Source organism: Panicum virgatum, chromosome 1K (genome assembly GCF_016808335.1).
Source record: "Panicum virgatum strain AP13 chromosome 1K, P.virgatum_v5, whole genome shotgun sequence".
Taxonomy (NCBI): Eukaryota; Viridiplantae; Streptophyta; class Magnoliopsida; order Poales; family Poaceae; genus Panicum; species Panicum virgatum.
This window is the reverse complement of record NC_053136.1, coordinates 51,967,348-51,980,080: the sequence shown is the minus strand read 5'-3', so window position 1 is coordinate 51,980,080 and position 12,733 is coordinate 51,967,348. Positions and strand designations below refer to the sequence as shown.

At 49.3% G+C, this 12,733-nt stretch overlaps 2 protein-coding genes across 2 annotated transcripts; both read left to right on the top strand.

Moving 5' to 3' along the window:
• Window positions 1–4,019: 4,019 nt before the first annotated feature.
• LOC120642322 (protein PHOSPHATE-INDUCED 1 homolog) lies at window positions 4,020–5,350 on the top strand. The gene has a single exon (XM_039918784.1). It carries the CDS (start codon window positions 4,244–4,246, stop codon window positions 5,213–5,215), a length of 972 nt encoding a protein of 323 aa, XP_039774718.1. The 5' UTR covers window positions 4,020–4,243; the 3' UTR covers window positions 5,216–5,350.
• A 3,917-nt stretch (window positions 5,351–9,267) lies between these two features.
• On the top strand, window positions 9,268–10,465 carry LOC120657742 (protein PHOSPHATE-INDUCED 1 homolog). The gene has a single exon (XM_039936171.1). The coding sequence runs from the start codon at window positions 9,353–9,355 to the stop codon at window positions 10,313–10,315; it is 963 nt and encodes a 320-aa protein (XP_039792105.1). The 5' UTR covers window positions 9,268–9,352; the 3' UTR covers window positions 10,316–10,465.
• Window positions 10,466–12,733: the final 2,268 nt, after the last annotated feature.

Sequence of the window (12,733 nt, the reverse complement as noted above, 5' to 3'; positions counted from 1 at the left end):
GACGGCACGACGCGACGGCACTCGCGCGATCGGATCGGATGGGTCGATGTCGATGGGATCTCCGACGAGGCCCATCGGCGTACGGCGGCGAAGCGAGCCCGAGGTACAGCAGCCCCCACATGTCATCAGCGGGCCACCAGCGGGCCCGCGCCCGGCGCTTTCCTGCTCCGCGGACCCGCCGGTGTGGGCTCGCCTGAAGATCCGCGTACGGCCGGCGGCCAGCTGGTGGTGAAGCGGCCAGGCGCTGGCGCGCTGCGGCCCCGGGGGCGCCTAGCGCCCTCACGACGCGCTCGTGAACGGGGCTCGTTCGCTCATTGCTCGCGTGCCCACCAGCTGCTAGCTAGCGGCCGCGGCCGCCAGCCGGCCGGTCGGGCGTGGACACGCGTACACCCACACGGTACGCGGCGGACGCCGACGGGGCGATGAGTCCACACTCCACACAGAGGCCGGCGGCTGGCGGCTGGCCTTATCCGCGACGGCGTGGCTGGCGACCGTTGGATGGTGATGCGACGATGTCGAAGGGCCGAAGAGGGTCGCCGCGTTCTTGAATGTGGCGACCGGCGAGCTAGCTCCGGCCATCCATTCATGCATGAGCTTTTGATGCGTGCATAAATGTGAAGTGAAGCCATCACGCCAGTACCGATCCCCTCGTCTCTTTTTTGGCGTGTCCTGCTGCGACACTTTCTTGGCCCGTTTCTTGCGAGAGCCAGCTAGCAGACGACTTGTTCCAAGCCGAATACGGAATGTGAATGCAGTTCGGAAAATGGTGCTTCACCTTGGAAAGCCTTTTGGATTAGCCGTCGATCGTCGGTTCGTTGCGTGTTCTGGCACGAGTAACTTTTGCTGAATTGATGTGCGGCAGCTGTTAGTTCAACGGTTAAAAACTTTTAAAAAAAAGTTCAACGGTTAAGCAGGCGTTTATGGCGAATTGGCGATTCATTTGTTTGTGATCCGGGCTGAGGACGGTCTACCTGCTCCCTGTAAAATCTTCAGATGTCTAACCAGGGGAGCCCGCGGCCCACGTAGAAGCATCCGAACACACCGCAGGCCTGCTAGGGCTAGATTACTAGTAGTAGATCCGTAAATTTAGCCCAATTAATACTGTAAGGCCGCACGGCCCGTACAGGTAAGGTAATTCCGCAGCCGGCAAGCTCGTCTGTCTCTGAATAAAGTTGAAAAAAAAAACTTATGTAGTGCAGGGAATGCAGCTAATCCTGAGCAGGGAGCAGAGCTAATAGTATCAAAGAGGTTACGGGGAGTACTTATTGATTCGTGATGATTTTGAATCAAGCCGTAGCTATGCAGGAGTACTGCTTTACCCTTTAACAGCCATGACTACTGACGACGTACTGTCATTTTACAGTCAGGCACAGTCTAGCAGCAATTTAAGCCGGTGTTCGGGACACCGCAGCTCGCACTCGAAATCTATTGCTGTGTTTAGTTCCAAAATTTCTCTTTCCAAACTTCACTATTCACCTATCACGTTAAATCATTTGCCTCATGAATAGAGTATTAAATATAAGTAAATAAAAAAATAATTGTATAATTTTGATGTACACAACGAGACGAATCTTTTGAGACTAGTTAGGGCATGGTAGGACAACAATTACAAAAAAAAATGAAAAGTGCTACAGTATCCGATGTGACTCTTTTTACCAACATTTTACGGATTTAAACACAACCCTACTATTTTACTTTTGGCAACGTATCTAGTGCAAACCAAGGATCTCATGCAAACCCGTGCAAACCTACTAAACAAAGTTTCAAAAAATTCTGAAAAAAATCATGAATGTGCTTCTCATCTTAACTCATCTATATATAAAATTTCATGGTCAAATTCATCTTACTCTAGAAGTTACAAAAAAGACAAATTTTCTGACAACAATAATGGTTCAAATGCATCTCAAATTTGTCTTTTTTGTAACTTCTAGAGTAAAACGAATTTGACCATGAAATTTTATATATAGATGATGTAATCTTAGAAGCACATTCATGATTTTTTCAGAATTTTTTGAAACTTTGTTTAGTAGGTTTGCACGGGTTTGCACGAGGTCCTTAGTTTGCACTAGATATGTTCCCTTTACTTTTACCCCTGTACTCCTCCACAAGTGCAGTAACATCGTCAGTAATTTTACCATGAGTCAGGTTGGAGGAGAGTACCTGACGAACGGAGTAATGGCAACGCGTAGAGTGATGTACAAGCGGCGCTGAGCCCCCGGCGGGTACGGGTACACGCGCACGGCAGCCGGTCTTGAACAATGAACACGGCCACACCACTTCTCTGCGGACTCCGGCGCGGGGGGATGCGGCGCCAGGCTGTCACCTCGCAGGACGCTCCTAGGGCTCATAAACCCGGCTGCGCCGTGTCCCGCGCGTGTCCCCCTGTCCTCTAGCCTCTCGCCCCAGACGGCCTTATCTCGCTGGGTCATGGCCCACCACCACCATATCCTGCACAAGATCGTCGTGTGATGGTGATCCCCTCGACCTCGATCGGGGATCAGGTTAGAGCATGCTGATTAACAAATGGTTAGTGGCCGACCGTGAGTGCTAATTAATCCTACTCTGGCCTGGCTATGGCTAGCGTTGGATTGGAGTTGGTTGTTGGGTTGTCAAGAACCGGGATGGATAACCATGGGGACGAGAAGGAGACACCGCGGTCCGCGGGCCTTGGATCCTGTGCAGAATGAAGTCTCCGCTGCGCCACAGGCCGCGAACAGGCTGGCTAGCAAGAAATTGTGGCTCGTTTACTTATCTTCAAAATTTCAAAACTTTATAAGATTTCTTGTCACATCGAATGTTTTAACACATGAATGAAGTATTAAATATAGCTAAATAAAATAACTAATTACACAGTTTATCTATAATTTGCGAGACGAATCTTTTGAACCTAATTAATCCATGACAAAATAATAGTTACTAAATATAAACAAAAATGCTATAGTATTTTACACCTAAAAGTTTAGGTATCTAAACAGAGCCTTGGTCTCTTTGCACCAAGAATTCCAGCTCGTTTCAGGCTTTCAGCCATTCATCAGGCCGGAACGAGGCCGAGGCATTCTCTGCCTAGGTCTACCACCCTGCTCGTTTTCACCGATGGTTGAGGAGGCACAACTGAAATTTTATTGCGCTTCTGCTTGTTTGTCACGGTTTTTAGTTTGCAACTTTGTACTGCATTGTTGTCCGTCCAGAAAACAGGGAATGAATTTGGGTTGCCGTTACGGGTTTTATGCTAAAAGAAATCTTCAGATGTGCGCGTGTGGAATAATGGATGAGGCTTTTCCCCTCCAGAAAGCATGCATTATTCCCGGCATTTCAAGAAAGAAAAAACACCATTCGATCCATGCCATTGCACTTGCACAGCAAACCACTGCTGACTGCTGACCTAGGGTATGGACCTTCTTTTATTTGTCTGCCTTGAGATTCAGAGTGACGACCTTGGCAACAAGCTAAGGCTCCTGATCATCGCAAAACGCAACTTGATACTGAGGCCCCGTTTAGTTCGCGAAAATGTTTGAGTTTTGACATTGTAGCACTTTCGTTGTTATTTGGTAATTAATGTTCAATTATAGACTAACTAGGCTTAAAAGATTCGTCTCATGCTAATTAGTTGGATTATGTAATTAGTTATTTTTTCAACTACATTTAATGCTCCATGCATGTGTCCGAATATTCGAAGTGACGGATACTGTAGAAAAATTTTTAGGAATTAAGATTATGTTCGCTGTGCTGTGGCTGGTATGGTTTGGTGTGAAAGAAAAATATTATTGGCTGAATGCAGTGAACGAGTGTAAACAGAGCGTGGGAGCAATTTGAGGCCGATGCAACTTGGTCAACACGCCTTGTCCAGCTACTACTGCAGGGAGGAAAACAATGGCCTTGCTGCCCTCATGCATGGATGCATGGTGGCTGGCTGGCGTGGAAGCGACAACGCAATCGGCGTCGGCCTCGGGCCGAAACGCATCCAGCTGCCTCCCACCGAGTCAATTTCAGAGCTGCCACTCCGAAACCAAAACAAAGGCAGGCAAGCAGGCACTCCAGGGATGGGCGTGGAAGGCTTCACGAAACTACCGGATACTCGCGGAATTCGCAGCTATAAATACCCAATCCCATCACCCTTCGGAAATCACATAACAGCACGCCAAAACCACTCTAGCCTGCAGTACGGCTGCCACTGAACCACGATCACCGCCTCCCACTACCAGCACCAGCTAGTCCTCGCCAATTTCACCCTGAGAAATCAGAAATGGCATCGCCTCATGGTAGCGTTCGCGTTCGGCACGGCATGAGCCACGTCGCGCTCGTGCTGATCTCCGTGCTGCTCCTCAGCTCGGCACGTCTCTCCGCGGGCGCCAGCAGGAGGCTGCTGGAGCTGTACAAGCCGCCGGCCAGCGCGCGGCTCACCTACCACAACGGCGCCGTGCTGCAGGGCAGCATCCCGGTGTCCATCGTCTGGTACGGCCGGTTCACGCCGGCGCAGAAGGCCGTGGTCACCGACTTCCTCCAGTCCCTCACCGCCGCCTCGCAGGCGCCCACCCCGTCCGTCTCGCAGTGGTGGAACAACGTCAACCAGCTCTACCTGTCCAAGGCGCCGCGGAGGGGCAGCGGTGGCGCGCAGGTGGTACTCGCCGGCCAGGTCTCCGACGAGGCGTGCTCGCTGGGGAAGCGCCTCACGCTGGCGCAGCTCCCGCGGCTGGCGGCGCGGGCCGGGCCCAAGAAGGGCGGCATCGCGCTGGTGCTCACCGCGCAGGACGTGGCCGTGGAGGGGTTCTGCATGAGCCGCTGCGGCCTGCACGGCTCCGACGCCAGGGCCGGGACAGCCTACGCCTGGGTAGGCAACTCCGCCACGCAGTGCCCCGGCCAGTGCGCGTGGCCGTTCCACCAGCCCCCGTACGGGCCCCAGACGCCGGCGCTCGTGCCGCCCAGCGGCGACGTCGGCATGGACGGCATGGTGATCAACATCGCCAGCATGGTCGCGGGCACGGTGACCAACCCGTTCCGGGACGGGTTCTACCAGGGCGACAAGGACGCGCCGCTGGAGGCCGCCACCTCCTGCACCGGGGTCTACGGCAGCGGCGCGTACCCCGGGTTCGCCGGCAACCTGGCGGTGGATCGCGCGACGGGGGCGAGTTACAACGCCAATGGCGCGAGTGGAAGGAAGTACCTGCTTCCTGCGCTGTTCGACCCTGAAACATCCACGTGTTCAACTTTGGTGTAACGCCTAAGTAAACAATCCTGACAGAAACGTGTAGTAGCACCGTACATATGCGAGTGACTGGAAGTGTATACTGTAGTAAGGGTTAAATTTTTGTTTCATATGAACAATAAAAAGAATCCACTTTTGCAGTATCAATTGAGGTTTGAGCCATGCTGATGCTGCTGATTCATCTTGTCTATGTCCGCATGTATCATGCTGTGTGATGGCGGTACTGATACTCCACTTCGAAGGGATCTCTGTTTCAGAATGGGCGATGACTATGCGTGAGGTGAGCAATTCTTTTTCTCCGCGCATATTGCGCCAACATGTGCTCAGATGGCAGCTGATATCTAGAAACGTCCCCATCCAAGAAACATGGAGTAGTAGAAAGGAAGAAAAAAACACAATAATGTTTAGCAAGGAAAAAGGATTCTCTAAGCTGAGTATCGAGGGGACCTAAAAAATCCAGGATTCTCTAAGCTGATTGTCCATAATTGATCAGTTAAATGTCTGACTAGCTATCAAGTCAAATCAAATTAAATAACCTTCTTATCACTTCTAGTGATTTTTCGAAATGCAACAACCTACTTGTAGTCACGAGAATGCTTAATCAAATTAAATAACCATCTTGTTTGTATATCTTGGAAGCAGATTTCAGCAAGCCATAACAGGCTAACAGCACACCACATCGACGGATTCATCCTTTTTTGTGCAAAACCGCCGGAACTGCCCGAGGTCCCTATCCCAGCAGCTCGTCGTCACGTCCCCACTGGCCACACTGCTTCACGAGAACTTTCCTCGGTATTCTGTAGAGAAGGGTCAGACACACAGATGCCAGCAATACAGACGGCTTGGACTCCCCGATTCCCCAAAGGAGGTGGCCACTTGCCACGGATGCCATTTCTGTCCGCAAACGCGGGCGCCACATACGGCCGCCTCCGTGGGGCTCCCGGTCCCGGTGAAGGCTGCATTCCGGGGCGGGGCGTTCCGGACCGGACCTGGTCGAGGCGGGATCCGCCGACGTGGCCCGTGCACATCTAGCCTGCCTGTCCGCGATGCGACGCCCGAGCTGCCGGCTGTCGCCATGCCGAATCGCCGCTCGTCGAGCAGATTCTCCGGTGTTATTCGGCCAGGGCGGCTGGCCGCCGCAAGAGCGACACAGGCTGTGTAAATCAGGGTGTTCCCTGGCACCGAGAAGGTCGATGAGAACCTTCATGATCTTGCACATGCGGCCGTTTTGTCTGCTGAATCCGCAGCCGGGAAAGCGGAAACAAGCTCTGCCGCCGTCTGGTGATGATAATCCGCTGACCTGCACTGAATTTGTTTATGCTCTAGACTCACCCCACCTCGACAGAAGAATGTGGTGTTGAATTGGTTCTGCATTCCATCGCGGGCACCTTCAACCCTCAGCACCATGGGCCATGGCCAAGAGAGGTCCCGGCGAACAGGGAGACGGCGCCCAGGCCAAGGGTAGCCCCAATCGTCTTCTCTCCCGCTCCGAAGTCCGAACCACTTCACCGCGCGTGTCCAGGTCTAAACGGCCAGCTGGCTGCCTGCGAATGGAGGAGCCAAGGCAGAGAGAGAGGGCAGCCACTCAGCCATCAGCCCAGATACATTTCGGTCGTGGCTATGATCGGAATTAGGATGTCATGTACAAATTATTTCTTAATTATTCTCATAACCTTCTGAACTGGATTGCTACTATTAATCGTGATCCAAGCTAGAGGATAATGTAACAACTAGGACTATATATAAAAAGGGGGAAAATTCAATGTTCACTCTCGAACTATAGTAAAAATTCAGTTTTTAACCTTCAACTATAAAATAGGATAATATGGACTATCCAATTGTCAAAATCGGACAAATTTGGCCCTTATGGTGGTTTCGAATGTGGTTTTTGTATTTTCAAAAAAAATAGAAAATTCTAATTAGATCTAAAAATCAAAACTAATTAGTTTTAAATCAGAAAATATGAAAGCTAGTACCAAATTTTTTCTAAAAATGTAGCCTACCTATTATTGCTCTATTTGAATCTCAATTATTCAACAAGAATAGGCATAACTACAATAAATTAAATATTATGAACATAAAAAACTAGATATATATAACCGACAAGTATTGTGTCAATAGATATGTTAAATTTTTAGAAAAAGTTTGATATACATTCGTAATTTTTTGATTTAAAATGAATTAGTTATAGATTTTTAAGTATAAATTTGAATATCTTTAATTCTTAGAAAATGGAAAACCACATTCGAAATCATCTAGGGGATTAAATTTGTCTGGTTTTGAATAGTCTCTGTTATTTGATTTAATAAATAAATGCTGAAAATTGAATTTTGTGATACTTAAAGGTGTAAACCAAAATTTTCTTTTGAAAAAACACGGGGGCTGGTCTCCCTCGAAGCGGCGTGCACGCGTGGTGGCGCCCTGGCGAGGACCTACCACGGCGGATATGGATGGAAGACTTTTTTTTTGAACAGTGGGCAGGAGCACTGCCAAATCATATTAGAAGGAGGAGAATGCGAAATGTTACGACAGTTGTATTACATAAATAACTTGAGCACTCTCTTATCTCTAAAGGAAATAACATATATGGATGGAAGATGATCCTGGCGATCTTTCATGATGAGCGCCTCTGGTTCCTCCGAGGGACTGCGGGAGGTGTTCTTCGTGAGGGCTTGTTCAACGGAGGGAAGCTGCGGCCATGCCGCTCGCACAGATTTCCCAGCCTCTGGATTTTCCTCTTTGTAGACCGATTCCAGTGAAGGCTGCATTCCGTGGCGGGCCGTTCCGAACCTGGTCGAGGCTGGATCCGCCGACGTGGCCGAGGCACATCGCGATGCGACGCACGAGCGGCCGGCTGCCGCCACGCCGAAACGCCGCTCGCCAAACAGATTCCCCGGCCTCCTGGATTCAGCCAGGGCACCTAGCTGCCGCCGCCGCAAGAGCGACATGTACAGGTTGTGCATAGGCCTCCTAATGGGTTGAGTTGAAATGAGTTTTATGGGGTGGGTTTTGAAATGGAGTGTGTTTGGATGAGTTAAAATGTGTTGTATTAGTTAATGGGGTGGGTCGGGGCGGGTTCTATATAAATGCGGGTTGAGGTGGGTTGAAATGGATACATTTTACAAAATAGTATAACTATATATAAATGTGGGTCCCACATGAGAGCTGGACTCTGAAATTAAAACCACGTGTTTATATCAGAAAATTTTATCGAAATTGACTGAATTTTGTTGGAGATGATTCAGTACGACTGGCAGCTATTTTGTGCAAAGCAGTGTGGCTAGAACTACCTGTGGCCCCCACATGAATAGCCGGACCTTGGAATTAAAACCTCACGTTCACACTATAAAATTTTATCGAAATTGACTGAAATTTGTTGGAGATGACTCAGTACGACTGGCAGCTACTCTGTGCAAAGCAGCGTGGCTAGAACTATACATGGGCTCCACATCAAGAGCCGGACCCTAGAATTAAAATTTCGCGTTCACACTATAAAATTTTATCGAAATTGACTGAAATTTTTAGAGATGAGTCAATATAACTGACAGATACTCTGTGCAAAGTAGTGTGGCTAGACATATATGTGGTCCCCATATTAAGTGTAGAACCACTAAATTCCTCTGCATAGTAGAACCCATGGGTTTTTATGGGTTACCCGTTTATAATGGGGCGGGTTGGTTAGAGTTGAGAAATTAACTAATTGGGTTGGGTGGGGTTGGGTATCTAAATATGTTAATTTTGGGTGGGGTTGGATATGATGCGAGTTCCAACCCATTAGCAGGGCTACTTGTGCATGTCAGAAGCGGCAATTTTCGATCCACGGGCAATTTCGGCGTGTTCCCTGGCACCGATAAGATTGAGAGCCTTCCTCTCGCACATGCGGCCGTTTTGTCTGCTGAATCCGCAGCCGGGGAGGTGAATCAGAGCCTTGTCGCCAGTCTGGTCGTGGTGATCCGCTGACCTGCACTTTGTTTACGCTCTAGGCTCACCCCCAACAGCTCAGCAATATAAATGTGTGGTTCTGCGCTTCATTTGGTTCATCACCCAACATCAGAAAACTGATCAATCACACTTGTCACTACACTACACACCTCTAAATCTATCTAGCCACACTTGGAGCGTTACTCACTGCTCGCTTGCTAGCCTACAATGGCTGCCATTTGTGCAAAGTCGTTGGTGCTTGCAGTAGTAGTGGTGCTTGTGAGCACGCCGCAGCTCGCTGTGGGGGCAAGGAGGCTCATGGAGCTGTACCAACCCAACCCAGCTGACATGCTCTCCTACCACAACGGCCCAGTGCTCCACGGCGACATCGCCGTGTCCATCCTCTGGTACGGCCAGTTCACGCAGGTGCAGAAGACCATCATCTACGACTTCGTCCTCTCGCTCACCATGATGCCCCAGGCCGCCTCGCCGTCCGTTGCGCAATGGTGGAACACCATCGACCAGCAGTACCTGTCCAAGGCGGCGCGAGCCACGCCCAATGCCGCCGCCGGCGAGGCCAAGAGGACCCAGGTGCTGCTCGCCGGCCAGGTGTCCGACGACAACTGCTCCATGGGCAGGTCGCTCACCCTGGCGCAGGTCTCCGCTCTGGCCGCGAGGGCCAAGCCCAAGAAGGGCGGCGTCGCGCTGGTGTTCACGGCGCAGGACGTCACCGTGGAGGGCTTCTGCCTGAGCCAGTGCGGCCTGCACAGCTCGGACGCCCAGACCGGCACGGCGTACGTCTGGGTCGGCAACGCGGCCACGCAGTGCCCCGGCCAGTGCGCATGGCCGTTCCATCAGCCAGAGTACGGCCCACAGGGCTCGCCACTCATGCCGCCCAACGGCGACGCCGCCGTCGACGGCATGATCGTCAACCTGGCGAGCGAGTTCGCCGGCGTGGTGACCAACCCGTTCGGCGACGCGTACTACCAGGGCTCCAGGGACGCGCCGCTGGAGGCCGCCACGGCGTGCCCGGGACAATTCGGGAGCGGCTCGTACCCGGGTTACGCCGGCAACCTGAAGATTGACCAAGCGAGCGGCGCCAGCTACAACGCCAATGGAGCGCAAGGGAGAAAGTACCTGCTCCCCGCACTCTTCAACCCTTCCACGTTAGCCTGCAGCACGTTGGTGTAGCGGAAACAGATTATCATCGGCTTAGTTTAATTTGTTTGTTGAGAAGGTTGTGTATATACGTGTGTAATTCTTTCATTTTAGAGATTTGAATGTCCTTCGTAATAATAATGTTGACGGTGGATGCAACAAAGGTTGGTCCATTTCAATCAAGAGCCATTGTTTTTAAGTTAATCATGTTCTGATTGCAATCACGTTTTGATCCACAAGCTAAGGGCCTGTTCGTTTTTCTTTAGAATCGGGTGGAATGGGGTGGAATGAAGGGAAAGAAAAACGAACAGGGCCTAAGTAGGAATGGTCTGATTTATACTCTCCTAGTTTGAATTTTCATCCCGAGAACTCATTTTGAACACATAACAAGCTAGAGCGAGGGAAAATTGGATGTTGTTTTATTACTATGGGGAGTATGTGTAATTATACGGAACTAGTCTATGAACCCGTGCTTCCGCATGGGCTAGTTAGAGATATCTAATAATTATATATCTCACGATCTCTTTAACCAATTAAATATTCTAATCCAGTACTGTAAAGATACATATTTATCATTATATAATTATAATAAATGTGATAGATTTAGTTACTAACAATTTTCTTACTTTGCATCACACCTCCATATATGTTTGATATGTGTTTAATTGAACATTTTGTTTGAGTTATGTGAACAACATAAAAATTAGTATTCTTATCTCTTCTCTTATACATGATATATGGTGACAAACACCTTATGGTTAGTATATATGTTTATATAAATAATAACATAAATAATGTATTAATAATGATAGGAATAGTAATTTAGAATTTTATATTGACGCGGTTTAAGATTTTATCATAATAATATAATTTTGTTTGAGACTTGGGGTTGATTTTAACTTTTATTATCTTATCATTGGATAATATATATGAAAATTTAGGGGTTATTTCATATTATTTTATAATGGCATAAGTGGGTAATTTACATGAAGATTAGGGGGTTATTTTAGATTATTTTTTACAATGACAGAGCTGGCTAATTTAGATACATGTTTAGGGGGTTACTTTAGTCTATTTTCATAATGGCAAGGTGAGTAATTTATTAAAAAAAGATAACAGATCCAATGGCTATTATGATTAGAGTTGCCGAATTGATGGCCGGATGTTTCTGATTTTTGTGAGAATTTGTAGAATTTCTCTATTTTTCTAGACTGTCCACCTAGGATCCTAGGTGGCTTCAACTAAAGTCTTCAAAAGGAGCCTCCAATTAGTAATAGTAAGATTAGATATACCTTAGAACGAGACACACATACCTCGTTTGATTACTAATCTAGAGAACGATTTCACGTATGACCTATTCGTGCAACCAGCATATGATCCGAACAAGGACCAGGGCGCACATGGGGTAGAAAAAGAAAACTCATGTATAACAGTACTTAGCTAAATGTGCATCTTTTTCATGTAGTCTTCACACACAAAGTATTCTCCCATGATTTTGTCATAGGACATTTTGTATGGAACTGGATTTTATTGTCAAAATTACCATCCTTGACTAGCAACATCATGCAGCTGTTGGTTGAGGTTGGATATAGGGCACACACAGTCAACCATGTGTCACAAATTCAATTAGGAACTGTCGTGGTGCTGCAAACCACGGCCGGGTGGCGGAAGGCACCCGCCCTAGCCCAGAGGGTGTGTACTCGGGGGTTAGCTAGTCTTAGATCGATCTCTCTCAAGAACACGATGAACACAGCAAGATTTAGAGTGGTTCGGGCCGCCGGAGCGTAATACCCTACGTCCACTGTGTGTTGTATTGCCTTTCCACGAGAGTGAGAAGGTGCGAGAGCTTGAGTCTGTCCTGTGGAGATGGTCCTGTGCACAGCGTGCGGCTCCCTTTTATATCTCAAGGGGGCGCGTACACAGCCGTTGGATCCCCGACAGGTGGGTCCAACGATGCAGTATGACCTAACGTACTGCTCATACATTATGACGTTGCAGGCAAAGGAGATCTCTCTCTTGGATTCCCTCGCCTGCTCCCGGAGCCCTTCGTCCATCATGTCCTAGCATCGTCTTGTCAGGTCAGGCTCGTCGTAGCTAGTGGCACCGCCCGTCTCGTTGCTTAAGCGGGTGGTGTAGCTTGCGGCGTAGGCGGCATGATGGAAAAGTGCCGTGATGTCGTATCCACTTAATGCTGCAGACGGGCTATGCGCGGGCGCGGCTCAGGCGGCTGCACTGTGCTCCTTGGTAATACGCGGCGCGCAGCGGGGCCTGACAAAAGGCTGTCTTGCGCACCGCGTCGGCAGAGCACGCCTTGTCCATCGCATTAAATGCGGTAGGTGGGCGAGTCTTCCTGCGGAAGACTCGCGCACGATCCTACGTCTCCGGGACATGTGGAGGCTCCGGACCCCTACACGGTGAGGGGAGTCCGGACGGGCGCAGGAGGTCCCGGAC

Coding starts and splice junctions, on each gene's coding strand:
- LOC120642322 (XM_039918784.1), top strand. CDS start 4,244: ATGGCATCGCCTCATGGTAGCGTTCGCGTTCGGCACGGCATGAGCCAC.
- LOC120657742 (XM_039936171.1), top strand. CDS start 9,353: ATGGCTGCCATTTGTGCAAAGTCGTTGGTGCTTGCAGTAGTAGTGGTG.